Source organism: Hemitrygon akajei, chromosome 12 (genome assembly GCF_048418815.1).
Source record: "Hemitrygon akajei chromosome 12, sHemAka1.3, whole genome shotgun sequence".
NCBI classification, from domain to species: Eukaryota; Metazoa; Chordata; class Chondrichthyes; order Myliobatiformes; family Dasyatidae; genus Hemitrygon; species Hemitrygon akajei.
In genome coordinates, this window is record NC_133135.1 from 66272535 (window position 1) to 66285996 (window position 13462).

Genomic DNA, 13462 nt, shown 5'->3' on the forward strand with positions numbered 1-13462 from the left:
TGGGGATACCTTGGGTCCACTACCAACTCCTCTTTCAACCTCTCATTCATGCCCCACACTGCACACAGCTAACCCTCCCCACTACACCTGACTCAGTGGAAGAAGGGCCAAAGGTCTCTTCCTCAATCGAGGGAAAGTCAGCAAAAGGCAGCATGTACCACACATCCAGCATATCAGCCTTTGAATCCGTATTCTTCCTCATTTCTTTGATCGGTAGCTGCTGTTTGATCTTCTCCAAACGGAAACACGTGACCTGCACTGCTCCTGCAGTCTCTTCAGCCTCCTGCAATTGAGATTATCATCTTCTCTGGCCCCTGGCTCAGCAGTTCTGACTCCTGCATCCCGGCCATCTCAATCTGGAATGCAGTTACTCCAACAGCTTCTTCCACCCCGACCTGAAAAGAAGCAGTTAAAGATTGGTCACCCTCCAGTTCAGTATTCACTGCACTTCTCTCCTGCTTTTTTTCTCCTCATGACTTCTTCCAGATCAACCTTCAGGTTTTGCACTTCATTTGAACTGTCGATGGTCATCTTCAGGTTCCCTTCAAGCTACCGCTTCCCCCTTCCGAGATTTGTCCGCAATTTCTTCACCTCTGCAAGCTCCCTTCTCTAGGCTCTCAGTTTGCTGTGGCCCTCAGTCAAACAACTTTCTTCGTTCTCTCCAACTTGTACATCTTTCAAATGGTTCCAGATCACTCTCTCCGGTCTCTCAGTCTTCATTTCAAACTTGATTCCGTAGAGACACTCACGAGCTGCGACCTTCGCCAGCCCTGGCACGTGTCCAGAAAACACTTTAACTCTGTAGTTCTCAGCCGCTCCTGCAACGACCTCACTTCATATTCTCCTGAGGCAAATCCAAATACCAGGAGATCATCCACATACGTCAAAATTCCAAACGCCTCCACACCCCCATGGTCTTCCACATGCCCTGCAGGAAGGTTGCAAGGGCTCCGGAGATACCCTGTGGTATCGTTTCGGACCGGAAAGATTCCTAGGGAACTTTTAACCGCCGTCTTCTCCTGGTCGGCCTCCTCATCGGGATCTGGCAACATCCACTCCTCAGATCCAGCACCTTAAACGTCTTCGCACCACTCAGATAGGCCATCGCCTCTACGGCCCAATATCCACATACACGCTGCCTACGTCTGCCACGCTGTAGGGGCCAGTCGCCGCAACCTCTGCCTCACCGAGGTGTCTTCAGCAGTCAACTCCCCTCCCTGGTGGTATTTCACAGCGTCCACTAAGAGGGTCTCACCCTCAGATACTCCTCCAGGCCATACCATCACCGGCTCTTGTTTGAATTCGGTATCGGCCCAATGCTGCTACACACGTCTGCACAAGCAGCTCGAAACTCTGGGTGCATCGATAATGCCTCCAAACAGCTTTCACCCGCCTCCTCCGGGCAGGCCCCCAAGCGCACCAGCAGGATATTGGTTCTCTCCATAACCAAAACGTTGCCCGTCTCAACAGTGTCCAGACACATCAGCATCAACGATTCACGAACCTCAGTCACCTCCACATTTGCCTCTAAGAACTCCATTTTCACTGACCAACAACCGTCGTCTTTATAATCACCGGCACTGGTACCCCAAATCTCCAGTGCCGTCAATGTCATCAAGGGTAAAGGCTTCCAAAAACGGTTATAACACAAACTGTACAGCAACTTAACCGGTGCCCCGGTGCCGAGGATGGCTTTAACTTGACTTCCATCCATCCGTAACAACACCTGAGTGCGTGGTCCCTCTAAGCCTTCAGGAATAGGGTCTGTTCCTTGCGGGAGTTCCTTGGTACATTGCTGGGAACGTGCTCCCCCAGAGACCCCAAGCCGTTCCCCCACTGGGCCTCCTCTAAGTTTCCCGACACCTCTCGGATCAACGGAACAACTGATCCCCTTGACAAATCCCCCTGTCTCCGCAAGCAATTTATCTGCCCTCCTAACCAAAAGGGATACCCTAAAAACTTCCCACCAATTTCCTGCCACGGATTTGATAAGCCCCCCAGCTGCGGTATTTGACTTCCAGTCGAACCACACGCATTTTCCCACACTTTCCCAGAACTGGCAGCTGTCACTTCGAGATAATTGCGCCCGACAGTTCTAACAACGCTACCAGCCCGCCTACTCAAACTTTCAACCAATCCCTGTCGCTTTCCCTCAGCCAAGCACTGCCACTCACCCAACAACTGAGAGGTCCGCTCCGCCCACATTGATGCACCATCAATAACTCACGCTGAGACTTAGGAAGCGAGATATCGGCTTTTATTGACTGGAAGAATAAACAACACTACATCCTGGGGAAAATGAGGGAGAGCAGCAGCCCACAGTCACCTTTATACAGGGGTCTGTGGGAGGAGCCACAGGAGCAGTCAGACAGGTATATCTAGTTCACCACATTCACCCCCCCTTTGTTTTAAAAAAAGTCCCCAAGTATATTTACAGGTTAAGTCTATCAGGTGGTCGAATTGTTCGCTGCGATCTACGTAGCTCCGGCTGCAATTGCACAGGAGCCGGAGGTGATGACGGCACAGGTGCCGGAGGTGGTGTTTGCACCGGAGGCGGAGAGTGGGTTGGTTCTGTCCCAACTGGAGGTGTCAGGGATCCCTCGCGTGTGTGCGAGGCCCCCAGAATAGACGCATACGAGATGCCCGGTACACGAGCGTCGTGAGGAGTCTGGGTGTGGCACGGTGTGTGCGGTGTCACCTCGGGTACAGGGTTCATAGTTACCATGGAATGTTCGGGGTAGTGGTCTGCTGCTCCGGCGGGCGCCAGGTCGCGGACAGAGACCATGTCCTCCCGCCATCAGGCAAGACCACGTAGGCATACTGGGAATTAGCATGCAGGAGGTGAACCCTCTCGACCAGCGGGGAGTACTTATTACTCCTCGCATGTTTACGTAGCAGCACTGGCCCCGGGGACGTCAGCCAAACTGGTAGGGTGGTCCCAGTGACAGACTTCCTGGGAAAAGAGAATAGGCGTTCGTGAGGGGTGGCATTAGTGGACGTACACAACAGGGAGCGGATAGAGTGGAGTGCCTCAGGGAGGACCTCCTGCCATCGGGAGACCGGCAACCCTTTTGACTTAAGGGCTAAAAGTGTGGCCTTCCACACTGTGGCATTCTCCCTCTCCACCTGTCCATTTCCCCGGGGATTATAGCTCGTGGTTCGACTAGTAACAATGCCCCTAGCTAGCAGGAACCGGCGCAACTCGTCACTCATAAAGGAGGACCCTCTATCACTGTGGACATAGCAGGGATATCCGAACAGAGTGAAGAGCTGGCGCAGGGTTTTTATGACCGACGTGGTAGCAGTGTCGGGGCAGGGAACGGCAAAGGGGAATCGCGAGTACTCGTCAATAATACTGAGAAAATAGACATTGCGGTCGGTGGAGGGAAGGGGGCCCTTAAAGTCAATACTCAGTCGCTCAAAAGGGCGGGTGGCCTTGACAAGCTGCGCAGTGTCAGGACGGTAGAAGTGCGGTTTGCACTCAGCGCAGATCTGGCAGTCCCTGGTCATCGTCCTGATGTCCTCCAGGGAGTACGGCAGGTTCCGGGCTTTAATGAAATGGTAAAATCGGGTGACCCCCGGATGGCAAAGATGGGCATGAAGGGCATACAGCTGGTCGAGCTGTGCACTAGCACACGTTCCCCGGGATAGGGCATCAGAGGGTTCATTGAGTCTGCCAGGCCAGTAGAGGATATCATAGTTGTAGGTGGAGAGTTCTATTCTCCACCGCAAAATTTTATCATTTTTGATTTTGCCCCGCTGTTGGGTGCTGAACATGAACGCAACCGAGCGCTGGTCGGTCAGCAAGGTGAACCTTTTGCCGGCGAGATAGTGCCTCCAGTGCCTAATAGCTTCCACTATGGCCTGGGCTTCTTTCTCCACCGCGGAGTGCCGAAGTTCAGAGCCTTGAAGGGTACGAGAAAAAAACGCCACTGGTCTGCCTTCCTGATTGAGGGTAGCAGCCAGCGCGACATCAGAGGCGTCTCTCTCTACTTGGAAGGGAATGGTCTCGTCCACCGCATGCATCGTTGCTTTGGCAATGTCCCCTTTAATGCAGCTGAAGGCCGCGCGGGCCTCGGCAGAGAGGGGAAAAGTGGTAGACCTGACCAGGGGGCGGGCCTTGTCTGCGTAATGGGGGACCCATTGGGCGTAATAGGAAAAAAAACCCAGGCACCGCCGGAGGGCCTTGAGAGTGGTGGGAAGAGGGAGTTCTAACAGGGGGCGCATACGGTCGGGGTCAGGGCCAATGACCCCGTTCTCCACGACATACCCAAGGATAGCGAGTCGTGTGGTCCTGAACACACACTTGTCCTTGTTATAAGTGAGGTTCAAAGCTTCGGCCACTTGGAAAAATCGTTGGAGGTTGGCGTCGTGATCCGACCAGTCGCGACCACAGATGGTGATGTTATCTAGATAGGGAAATGTGGCCTTCAGTTTGTACTGGTCCACCATCCGGTCCATCTCCCTCTTGAAGACTGAGACCCCATTTGTGACACCAAATGGGACGCGCAGGAAGTGATAGAGCCTGCCACCCGCCTCGAAGGCGGTGTAGGGGCGGTCCTCTGGACGGATGGGGAGCTGGTGATAAGCGGATTTCAGATCTATTGTCGAGTACACCTTGTACAGAGCTATCTGGTTGACCATATCCGCGATGCGGGGTAGGGGGTACGCGTCAAGCTGCGTGAATCTATTGATGGTCTGGCTATAGTCCACAACCATCCTATTTTTCTGCCCAGTCCGAACAACAACCACCTGGGACCGCCATGGGCTTGTGCTCGGCTCAATGATCCCCTCCCCGAGCAGCCACTGCACCTCTGAATGAATAAAGGCCCTGTCCCCTGCACTGTACCTCCTACTTTTAGTTGCCACAGGTTTACAGTCGGGGGTCAGGTTGGTGAACAGCGATGGGGGAGGGATCTTGAGGGTGGAGAGGCTGCAAGTAGTGTCAGTAGCACAGCTATCGGCATGGTGCTGGGCGGGATGTGTGGTTCGGTGTGTATGTGCGTGTGGTAACGGAGTATATGGCGAAGTCCCACCAAACTGAGGATTCCTGACAGTGAGTGGTGGGAGGGGCCCGTCATATGCCATAGTCACACTTTTGAGATGGCTCTGGAAGTCGAGCCCCAACAGCACAGGTGCGCACAGGCGAGGCATGACCAGGAACGCAAAGTTCCGATACTCTGTGCCCTGCACCACCAATGTCGCTACACAACCCACCCGGATGTCTGTGGAATGCGACCCAGAAGCCAAGGTGATCTTCTGACGTGCCGGCCGTGTCACGAGTCCACAGCGTTGCACTGTGGCTGGGTCAATAAAACTCTCAGTGCTGCCTGTGTCAAACAGGCAGCTAGTCCTGTGCCCCTCCACCAGGATGTCCATCATCGACCTTGCGAGCTGGTGCGGAGCGCTTTGATCGAGGGTCACGGTAGCCAGCGTTGAACGGGGCGAGTCGGGGGCGGGGCCTGGTGACGCCGGCAAAGATGGCCGCTCACATCCGGGCATGCAAGATGGCGGCTCCCAGGTCGCACACGGGTAGGTAGGGGCCGGGCATGGTGACGCCGGCAAAGATGGTTGTCCACATCCGGGCATGCAAAATGGCGGCCCCCAGGTCTCAGACGCAGCGCTGCTCGACCCCGGGCGCGTTTTAGATTTACAGACTTTGGCGAAATGGCCCTTCTTCCCGCAGCTGGAACAAGTTGCTTCGCGAGCCGGACAGCTGTTTCTGGAATGTTTCTGAAGCCCACAAAAGTAACAGAGTTTTATACCTGGCGAATTCGAGGAGTTCGTGATACCGCGACTGACAGCGGTGTTGGCGAATTCGCTCGGAACCGGGGAATCGCACGGCTGGACCGCCTCAGCGTACAGCTGTGCAGCCTCCAACGTATCAGCCGTCTCTATCGCTGAGCGTAAGGTAAGATCAGCTTTTTCCAGCAGCCGCTGGCGCAAATACACTGACCTGACTCCAGTCACAAAAGCGTCTCGGACCAAGAGTTCCGCATGCTGTTCCGCTGTGAGCGTTTGGCAGTCGCAAGTCCGCACGAGTGCCTGTAGAGCTCGGAGAAATTCAGCAGTCGACTCCGTAGGCTGCTGTTTTCGTGTTGCCAAGCGATGCCGGGCATAAACTGCGTTCACCGGCCGCAGGTACTGTCTTTTGAGGGCGTCAAGCGCCCCCTTGTAGGTCGAGAGGTCCCTGATGAATGAATAAACTTTTGGGGCGACCCTCGAGAGGAGAAGTCTGAGCCTAACAGCTGAGTCGGTGGCACAAACCTCCTCCAAGTATGATTGGAAGCATACAAGCCAGTGTTCAAAGGCAAGAGCTGCCTCAGGGTCTTGGGGGTCCAAATCTAAGCGTTCTGGGCGTAAAACGGTTTCCATGTTTTAACTTCCAGTCAATAAAATTGATGCACCATCAATAACTCACGCTGAGACGTAGGAAACGAGATATCGGCTTTTATTGATTGGAAGAATAAACAACACTACATCCTGGGAAAAATGAGGGAGAGCAGCAGCCCACAGTCGCCTTTATACAGGGGTCTGTGGGAGGAGCCACAGGAGCAGTTAGCAGGGTCTGTGGGAGGAGCCACAGGAGCAGTCAGACAGGTATATCTAGTTCACCACACACGTCTCCGCCCCTTTAGGGCTGGACATTATTCAAACAACCGTGCGGAGCCCACCATAGCTGAAACATCCCAACCTGTCACTCCTCACTCTCCAAACAGTACGGACAACCCATGGTACCACCACCATTTCGTCAGCGCTAGTCGGAACTCGAACAACGACCCCCGGGCTACCAACAGCAGCCACCCTACCCAACACACATGCAGAGACAACCAGCAATCGCACACCCACAAAGGCACACCAGCTCTTCACCGCAGACACAATTCAAAGAGGGCGATCACACATCTTCCACAGAAATCAATCCCGGACGAGCACCCACAATGTAACCCCTGGGTCGCCTCAGGCATCGCTCAAACTCGTTCTAGTCTAGGGGGAGCAGCCTTCGGCCCCGCCAAACTGGGTAATCAGCTGGTGTGGATGCTGTGTGATGTCCCCGCCTCGCCCAAAAACAGATAGTACACCTTATGCGATTAAATGAGTACAATTTATAAAGATTACTATAACTAAGCGATTACTAACGATACAGTATATATGAATAAGAGAAAAAAAAGAAAAGGCGCCAAACTTATCAAAGTCCAAACCACTTCGTGCACAATCGTTGGAGCTCAATTACTGAAGTATTTTGGCATTCGATCCCCTCGACTCCTCGACCCGCCTCCTGGGACCCCCACGGTGGTCGACCAGACGCTCCACACTCCTCTGTCTCCGTCTCCTCTCATCACCGAAACCTTGGGCCGGGGACCGTCGCCCAGCTTCCAGCATCCCGTCCTCTCTCTCTCACTCCATCGCCCCAACTCCCCAAAATCCTGCCAACAATCAGTTTACAGTCCCAAACAAGCTTCCAGCACTTATCATAACAAAGACGCTAACATTCCTACTATTAACACAGGCGCCAGCATTCCTACTTTTAACAAAACAAAGACGCCATTTTGATTACATACACAGTAACAAAGAAAAAGAAAAAACCCCATTACACTTCTCTGCACTCTTACAACCTTATTAATATCCTTCCTGTAATTCAGTGACCAAAACTGCACAGAATACTCCAAGTTTGTTAGGGAATATCCTGTATTTATGCGAATGTAGCAGATATTGAAATCAAGCAAGAACCAATATTCAGTTCTTAATGTGAATTGTAAATAGCAAGCAGCAAATTGAGGTTAAAAGCAAAGCTTTGCAAATAAACAATACTGTCTGTAAGAGAGATGGTTTGCAAAATGGTGACTTTGAGATGTTTGTATATATATCAGCCAAACATTAAGGCAGTGGGGTTGTGTTAACTGGCCTGCATCAAACCAGGCAACCTGGGCTAAGTTATTTGCACCATTGTGACTTGAGTTCCAGTCGGCAGACCAGACTGACATTGTCAATTAGCATATCAAATATGGTCACGGGTATAGGCAATCAATAGTTTTGTGTACTTAGATCATTGTTTATTCAGAAACAGCCTTGGCAACATTAACGTTGGGTATCTGGCTCTCTGTTGACAGAAGTATTTTTAGAATATTTGTGTTAATTAATTTCTCCCAGCCAAGGCTTTTGAACCTTCAGATGAGTCTTATCAATTACAAAGTGTTTCCACGGTAAATATATATCTCAGAGAAACCATTTGTCAATGCAAAGTATAGAAGTAAACAATGTCATTTTAACTATTGAGATTGTATTAAATCACCTACTGTTACCTTTGATCTTAAGGGTATTAAAATGTGATGTGCTTTTGAGTTTGAAGAACTCTACCAGGAGAGTTGTGAACTTCAAAAAGGGTAAGAACAGGGAACACACACCAGTTTTCATCGAGCAGTCAAAAGTGGAAAGTGTGAGCAGCTTCAAGTTCCTGGGTGTCAACATCTGTGAGGATCTATCCTGAGCTCAACGTATCAATGCATTTACAAAGAAGGCACTACGGTGGTTATATTTCATTAGGAGTTTGAAGAGATTTGGTATGTCAACAAAGAAACTCACAAACTTCTACAGATATATCATGGAGATCATTCTAACTGGCTACATCACTGTTGGGCATGGCACAGGATCAAAATAAGCTGCAGAAAGGTGTGAACCCAGTTAGCTCCACCATAGGCACTCCTCTCCCCAGCATCCAGGACATCTTCAAGGAATGATGCCTCAAAAAGTTGGCATCCATCATTAAGGATCCTAATCATCCTGGACATCCCCACTTCTCATTGATACCATCAGGCCGAAGGTACCGGAGCCTGAAGACACACGCTCAATGATTCAGGAACAGCTTCTTCCTCTCTACCATTGGATTTCTAAATGGACATTGGACCCATGAATACTACCTCACTACTTTTTTTTCTTTTTGTATGACTTACTTAATTTAACTTTTTAAATATATATCTTGTTACGTAACCCCGTAACCAGGTAACTTACCAGCAAAGATAGATGGATCAGCTGAGTCGGATGCTACTATTTTCAAACGTTTTATTCGAAAAGGGCACAAACGTATGGTTAATACAAAACATTCAGATCATATACATCGTCAAACTCAATCTAAAACACCGGTGTAACCATAATCAATCAGAAATAAGCTCTACAGTTGTCTAGGGGTTAATACAGAGTCCAATTGAAATATAAAGAGTCACTCAGAAGTTTGCAGGCTTTTCCCTTTTGGGAACCGCTGGGGTTTTCACGTTGTAGAGAGAAAGAGATGATTTGGAAAAGATAAACACTTGCCCGTCGTCTTGGCAGAGCAAATCCTTGGAATCAGGGGCGCAGACTTCCCCGTTGTTAGCTAAAAGCAGTCTTTCGTTGGTTCTAGCCACAGATTCAAAAGTTGGAATCTAACGCACGTGGCTTCCTTCAGAATGGCTTCCCGCTCCCACGGGAATCGATATCGTGCTTCCTTCGTCTCCTGGGTGCGTCTGAGGGTTCCCCCCCCCCCCTCAGACACTCCTTTATACTTCTTCACGGGATCGCAGGTGTCAATCAGGTTGCAGGTGATGCGATCTCTCTCTCAACCAGCCCACTTTGCCCGAGGGCTTTTCACGTGGTCTCCATGAGACAATTGTCAATGTCACCTTTATTCTGCTTCTTGGGAGAACGTGGTCTCTCTCTCTCTCTCCCATTTTTCTGCGTCCATTCAGCACGTCTCTTCCTCTTTTGGGTCAGTTGACCCCCCCTTGACTAGGGTTCTTGAGATTCTCACAAAGGAGGGGGCCGATGGCATAACAATATACTTACTGTAATTTGCAGTTCTTGGTATTATGTTTTGCAATGTACTGCTACCATACAACAAATTTCATGATATGCCAGTGATATTAAACCTGATTCTGAGGGTCTTTATGAGAATGTCTGTTTGTTGTGATGAATGAAGACTTTCATATCCACAACTTCTCCAGTGGTTTAGTCACAGTCACTACGAAGTATATGGGAGATAAGAGTTTAGAGGCACAAGAGCCAAGAGTTGGGAAATGGGATTAGCCATGAAGCTACTGTTTGGTCAGAATGGACACGTATGGACCAAAGGTCCTTACTTCTGTGCTGACTCTTATTGATAAAACTATACTGCACACCCTGACGGACCATTCAGTTACTCCATTATTGCTGTACTGACCACTGTAAAGAACTTAAAATACCTCTCTCCTTGCCACTGAGCAGGTGCAGAAGGAGATGAGGGAAAACAGGTCAGGGAGGAAGCAGCTCTCTTGGGTGAAGCCACTGCCAGTGCAGCCCTGTCCACTGTTTGGTCCCACACCACTCTCAGGTAGTGGCTGATGTTGCAGCATTTTGCACTGAGTCGCAGAGTCATAGAGCACCAAAGCACAGAAAAAGGCCCTTTGGCCCATCCCATCCATGCTGTTCTGGTCTTCTGTCTAGTCCCATATAAGTGCACCCGGACCATAACCCTCCCAAGCCTTCTCATCCATGTACTCCTCCAAAGTTCTCGTAAAAGTTACAATTGAACCCACATCCACCACTTCACACTCGCACCACCCTCTAAGTGGAGAAGTTCCCTCTCAGGTTGCCCTTAAATATCACACCTTTCACCCTGCCAATGATCTCTCGCCAACCTGAGCCTGCGTGCATTCACCCTATCTGTACTGCTCCTCTCAAACTTCACATAGCTCCATAAGATCGCCCCTCATTTTTCTACGATCCAGAGAATGAAGTCCTAACCTATTCAAACTTGCCTCAAGTACCAGAAGCATCCTGGTAATTTTTCTCTGCAGCTTTTAATCTTATTAATATCTTTCTAGGAGTAGATGATGAGAACTGCACACTGTCCCCAAATGAAGCCTCACCAGTATCCTATACAACTTCAGCAGAACTTCCCAATGAAACCCAGTGCAGTAGAAGCTCTTTTTATAAATCCATCTACTTGTGATGCCACTTTCAAGGAATTGTGGATCTGTATTCCCAGGTCCCTTTACCTTATTGCACACCTCCGATCCACTGTGTAAGTCTGAGGAACATACAGTGCTACATTCTTTGAAGGAACTTATAATTATGCTTCAGCAACCAGACCAACCAAGTACAAAGTCACCTCAAGAACCTGTTGACTTGTGTCTCTCTGCTGCAAAGTCTAGTCTTTGTATTTTTGTGCTTAAATAAACAAAGGTTGTGAGTTGCACCTTAATGCACAATAACACGTGCATGAGATGTTGTCTGTGGCTGAACTCAGGGGAATCATGAACAGATATGACCAGGCCAAGGCTCCTGAAAGGTGCTGAACTGAAGGACAATGAATGGTTGCGTGATTTGACTTGCAGAAAGCTAATTTATTTGGGAATTGTACATAACATGAACAAATGGTTTCAGTTTCACAGCACTGTTTCTTCGTTGATCTATCTACGTTTAACAGTGACTTGTGATTGTCCCTTTTGGGTTTGATTGTTTAAATTCTAGCACGCAATGTAATTGTGAAGTAGCAGAGTCACTAATCTCAGAGCAGCCTGCCCTTTCCCACTGGAAAGAACAGTGGAAGGAAAGGCTAAACTTGAACTTGTATCTGTTCAATGCAGCTCCCAAGCATTGAATTGTTTCCTACTCATATCCACGACTGACTGAGTAACAAATGCTCCCAGCTCTCACTCTGTACTATCGCTGAACTCTATATGGCAACTCCACTCACAAGCAGAGTCCAATCTAGTTGGGATTCCCAGCATTGTGCCAGTTAGACCTGAGGAAAGATCATTTTAATGGGAATTCTTAGTCCATAGAAAAGGAATTAGTTTACTCAGGTTCAATATTTTTACTGGTTTGTAAATGTTTTAATGTGTTTTAATTAACTTCATTTTGATTTTTTTCTTAACCAGTTGCATTAATTTTGTATTTTAAATGCCTGTAAATATCAAAGATATTTAAACATTGCAAAGTAGTCTTACTTACAGTAGACACTGTAAGTAAGACTAGTGTTAAAACCCCGCCCACCCTCCCCCTCTCCCCCTCTCCTTTCTCCTTTGTTAAAGATTGCAGGAGTAGGATTTCCAAGGCATGCCCACTGTGGCTTGTTATCAGAGAGGTCTCGACACTCTTCACAAGTGTAGAGGCGCCACCTCCGAATTCCACCCCCCCCCCCCCCCAGGTAAGGGCAAGTGGGTGTGGACCACAGTCAACAAGCCAGATCCAACGAGATTAGACCCAGGCCAACCCATTCAACCACAAGGTTTAAAGCGTAGTTAAACTGCCTCTCAAACATGGGTCTGAAATGATCTTGGTTGCATCTTTGATTCCATTCTTGGTACTGTGTTAGAAATTGTTTGATCAGACACACCCAAGAAACCGAGTACATACCTTTGGCTTCCCCTCTAAGAGCCACAGCACCAGATGACAATAAGCCAATTCTCATATGCTTTAGGTGAGATTAGAAGTTTTACTGGTTGCGGACCAAAAAGAATGCAGTGGTTAATCCTGTTTCGGTCTCTGGTTATTTTTCTGTCATTCAATGAGTTAATCCTGTACTCAGCTTTAATCTGCAGTTTGTGTTGTTTCTCTTCACTTTTGTTCACCACTTTTAAACTTACTATGATGTCCCTCTTCTGTGTTAAATGCCTGAGCCAACCGCACCTATTGTTGGTTAAAAGTCATCCCTTTTCATTTTCTTGGAAGAGCAAGCGTATTTCAGAAAGTACTTGAAATATCTGTTCTTTTCCAGTGTAAATGTAGGATATGCAGTGAATTATTAATTATTATCTGGTTCTGTTTGTTCTTCCAGATGAGTCCAGCTTCAACCTGTGCCCAAACCAACTACGGTTGCCTCTGATCTTCTACTTCTGCCATCCTTCAGTGTTTTACATCAACAAACTGTTGCTCTCTGGCCTCATTAAGGTAAAAGTGACAGAAATCCATGACTATTACAGATCATCTCCTGGGAAACTAGAGTAAATACTTCATATGGCATTAATCTTGAACAAACACGTTTAAAATCAGGTCAAAGAAAGAAATAGTATTGCATTCTTTTATTTATTTTGTCCAATCCCTTGTGTTTAATGTGATTGCTAGGTTGACATGAATAATCAAAGTCCTGAAATATTAATAATGTTGCATGGTGCTGTCAGTGAGAGAACTTGACATTTCTTTTGAATTTTCTCCCTCTTATTTTCTCAAGGCAATGCCTGTTATCAAGGTCTGATTGTGCTGACTCTCCCATCGTCCCAGTGGTAATTTCTCCCCTAAATGATCCTGCTCTATGAATGCAATATAGAAAAGACATCACTAAAATCTGATCCTGCCATTAGCAGAGAACCATTTGGATAGCAGACGACCGTCAAATGTTCATGGTTCATATTAACTGCTTCCAGGGACAATTCCGGGAACAATTTGAGTGAGCTTTAATTTAGATTTAATGTGTCATTCACCTGGAGTTGGTTTTAGTTTGAAAATGGCA

The 13462-nt window shown here is 48.4% G+C and overlaps 1 protein-coding gene across 6 annotated transcripts in view; it reads left to right on the plus strand.

Annotated features, from left to right (window-relative positions):
• LOC140737138 (uncharacterized) overlaps nucleotides 1–13462 on the plus strand; it is a 78963-nt gene that overhangs the window by 3546 nt on the left and 61955 nt on the right. For all 6 annotated transcript variants that reach the window (XR_012101069.1, XR_012101068.1, XM_073063338.1 and 3 more), the window contains exon 3: nucleotides 12791–12903. Coding sequence is in view for 4 of the 6 variants with exons in the window: in XM_073063338.1 (XP_072919439.1) it covers nucleotides 12791–12903 (113 nt within the window). In the remaining 2 variants the exon portion in view is untranslated. The remainder of the gene's footprint in view (nucleotides 1–12790; nucleotides 12904–13462) is intronic.